This window comes from Pseudomyrmex gracilis, unplaced genomic scaffold (genome assembly GCF_002006095.1).
Source record: "Pseudomyrmex gracilis isolate BER0280 unplaced genomic scaffold, ASM200609v1 scaffold_4120, whole genome shotgun sequence".
Lineage (NCBI taxonomy): Eukaryota > Metazoa > Arthropoda > Insecta > Hymenoptera > Formicidae > Pseudomyrmex > Pseudomyrmex gracilis.
Window position 1 is genome coordinate 3,217 of NW_018024704.1, and position 2,588 is coordinate 5,804.

The 2,588-nt window shown below is 31.3% G+C and overlaps 1 protein-coding gene across 3 annotated transcripts; it reads left to right on the plus strand.

Annotated features, from left to right (window-relative positions):
• Positions 1-163: 163 nt before the first annotated feature.
• Positions 164-1,523, plus strand: LOC109863311 (protein-lysine N-methyltransferase n6amt2). 3 transcript variants are annotated; one of them, XM_020443556.1, is made up of 4 exons: positions 164-385; positions 696-843; positions 937-1,161; positions 1,261-1,523. In XM_020443556.1, the coding sequence occupies exons 1-4, from the start codon at positions 236-238 to the stop codon at positions 1,407-1,409; spliced, it is 672 nt and encodes a 223-aa protein (XP_020299145.1). In that variant the 5' UTR covers positions 164-235; the 3' UTR covers positions 1,410-1,523. The 3 variants fall into 3 exon arrangements, with proteins under 3 accessions (XP_020299145.1, XP_020299146.1, XP_020299148.1); XM_020443557.1 differs by having other exon boundaries at positions 952-1,161; XM_020443559.1 differs by having other exon boundaries at positions 955-1,161.
• Positions 1,524-2,588: the final 1,065 nt, after the last annotated feature.

Below are 2,588 nucleotides of genomic sequence, written 5' to 3' on the forward strand. Positions count from 1 at the left end.
CACCAGTTTCTTTATTATCTTTAATTTAAACAAATATACAACTTCGTGGCTTGGCGTCAGAAACCCAATTCACGGTTTTAAACCTGTTATCAAAAAGACAGAATGGCGTATGGACTAGCTTTATAGGTCCACTGAGCCAAAAGAGCACCAAACCAAACCTTCACACACATACACACACGCATACATACATACATAGATACAGAACATACTTTAAGTTTAAATAATAATTTAAATAATGAGTGACAGTGATGATCAACCGCAATTGAATTCGAGCACAATTGCTGCGCTGGAACAATTTCTCAGAGATAAGCAAGAACGAGAAAATCTGCTTAAACATATGTGTGAAAAGGATCAGACATTGGATGTTCTTCTTGATGAAGATTGGGTATGTATCAACAGTAATATGCCTCATATCTAGCAAAAGTTTATTTAGATTTTTTAGGAAACTGCCCTTACGAAAAAGAACTACTGCCGATTACATATAAATAAAGTCAGTAGTATAAATATTACTGACAATCACATAAGAATATTATTAGATATTACAGGAATCACTGAGAATATTACTGGCAATTACACAGAATGCCAGTCATTTTTTCGTACCACTGCCGCAACATATTACTGCTAGTAGTTCTTTTTCGTAAAGGTGTTGTATAATATTAGGAAACTGATATATAATAATTAATGTTTTTGTACAGCAATTGAGTCAATTTTGGTATAATAATGAAACAATAGAGACTTTTGTTAGAGGTGCCTTAAATTCTACAACAGAGGATGGACAAATTGCTCTGATTTCCTGTCCAACACTTTATAAGAAACTGAAACAAGAGTGTGGTAAAAGGCGAAGCAAGTACAATATATGTTTATAATATATGTTTATAATATGTTTTTATATTTTGTATTTATATGCTTAATGTAATGAGAGAGTTTGTTACAAAGGTTTTGTTTACATAGTAGTACTGTTTGAGTACGACAGTCGTTTCAAGATGTATGGGATGGATTTTATACAGTATGATTACAAATTTCCTTTGGATTTACCCAGAGATATGTCTAGTCAGTTTGACTTGGTCATAGCAGATCCACCATTTCTTTCGGATGAATGTTTGACCAAAACAGCAGTAACAATTAAATTTTTAACAAAGAAACATATTGTACTCTGTACAGGTGTCTATAAAATAGATTTCTAAGTTATAAGTTTCTCTTTCCCATTATGTATTAGTTATATTATAACAAAATATAGTAAAATGTTTCAATTTTTTTTAGGTGCTATTATGACAGAGTTGGCTGAAAAGTTATTGAATGTTAAAAAATGTGATTTTATTCCTGGCCATAAGAATAATTTAGCGAATGAATTTTACTGCTACTCAAATTTTGAGTTTGATAAATTTATGAAGTGTGAGAATAATATTTGAGAATATACACATTTATATCTGTGATAAATATAATGTATTAATGCTATTTTAGAATGTGAAAATGCAAATTGAATTTAACTAATAAATTAACACTATTTTATTTTGATTCTTTAATTTATGAGTATTCTTTTACATATTTATGTTGAACATGATCAATTTCTAACAAGATACAACAAAATATATAAATATGTATATAGACTTCAGAGACTTGGGTATTTATATCTGCATTGTTTTTTATTCTGTAAATATTCTTGTATATACGAGCACAGTATATAAAACTGTATATAAAACGATATTACTCTATTACAACTATATACAATGTAAATACAAAATACAAAAATCATTACAGTTAGTGATAACACATTTACCTCAATACAATGCAAGAAATGCGTACAGTTTTATGTTGTAATGCCATTTTATAGTTTTCAGCAATTTCTTTGTATATTTCTTTATAATCTTAGCTAAGAAATCTATCTTTTACATTACAAATTGCAGTTCTATAATAAATAAGATATTGTAAATATATATATTTTGCAGCGTAAAATAAATTACAATACAATGAGTACTTTCCAACTGAATACACAGGTGACATTGGCTGCTTTCCTTTTAGGAGACACAGTCGACACAAGTCGACACAAGAGTCATTCTGTCTTTGTTTCTCACTGAATACTGAACAAAGACAGAATGACTTTTATGTCGACTTGTGTCGACTGTGTCTCCTAAAAGGAAAGCAGCCATTGTGTAATACAGTGTACAGCTTAAGCCTCTTGCACAATGGAAGGAATAGCGATAGCGATAGAAATAACACAGTTTTTAACACAGAATTCCAACTCGTCGGAAATTTTATCGCTATTGCTTATTCCGATTTTCTGATCTGCATTGATACATGTGTAGTTTTGTATGTTAGATTCCGCTGTTCCTACCTTTATTTTTAAATATAAACTCTTTAAAACTTTTTGTTATTTCTATCGCTATCGCTATTCCGTCCATTGTGCAAGAGGCTTTAGTGCTTTCCAACTACAACACAAGGCTGCGTTCCGTAATGTACTGCCAGTACTGTCAGTACTGTAAATAGCGTTCCGAAATAAGATGCAGCGCACTGCGACAGTACTGGTAGGAATCTATGGGTGTGTTTAGCCGAAGTTAGCGCTACGTAGCGCTACGTAGCGGCTTCATGTA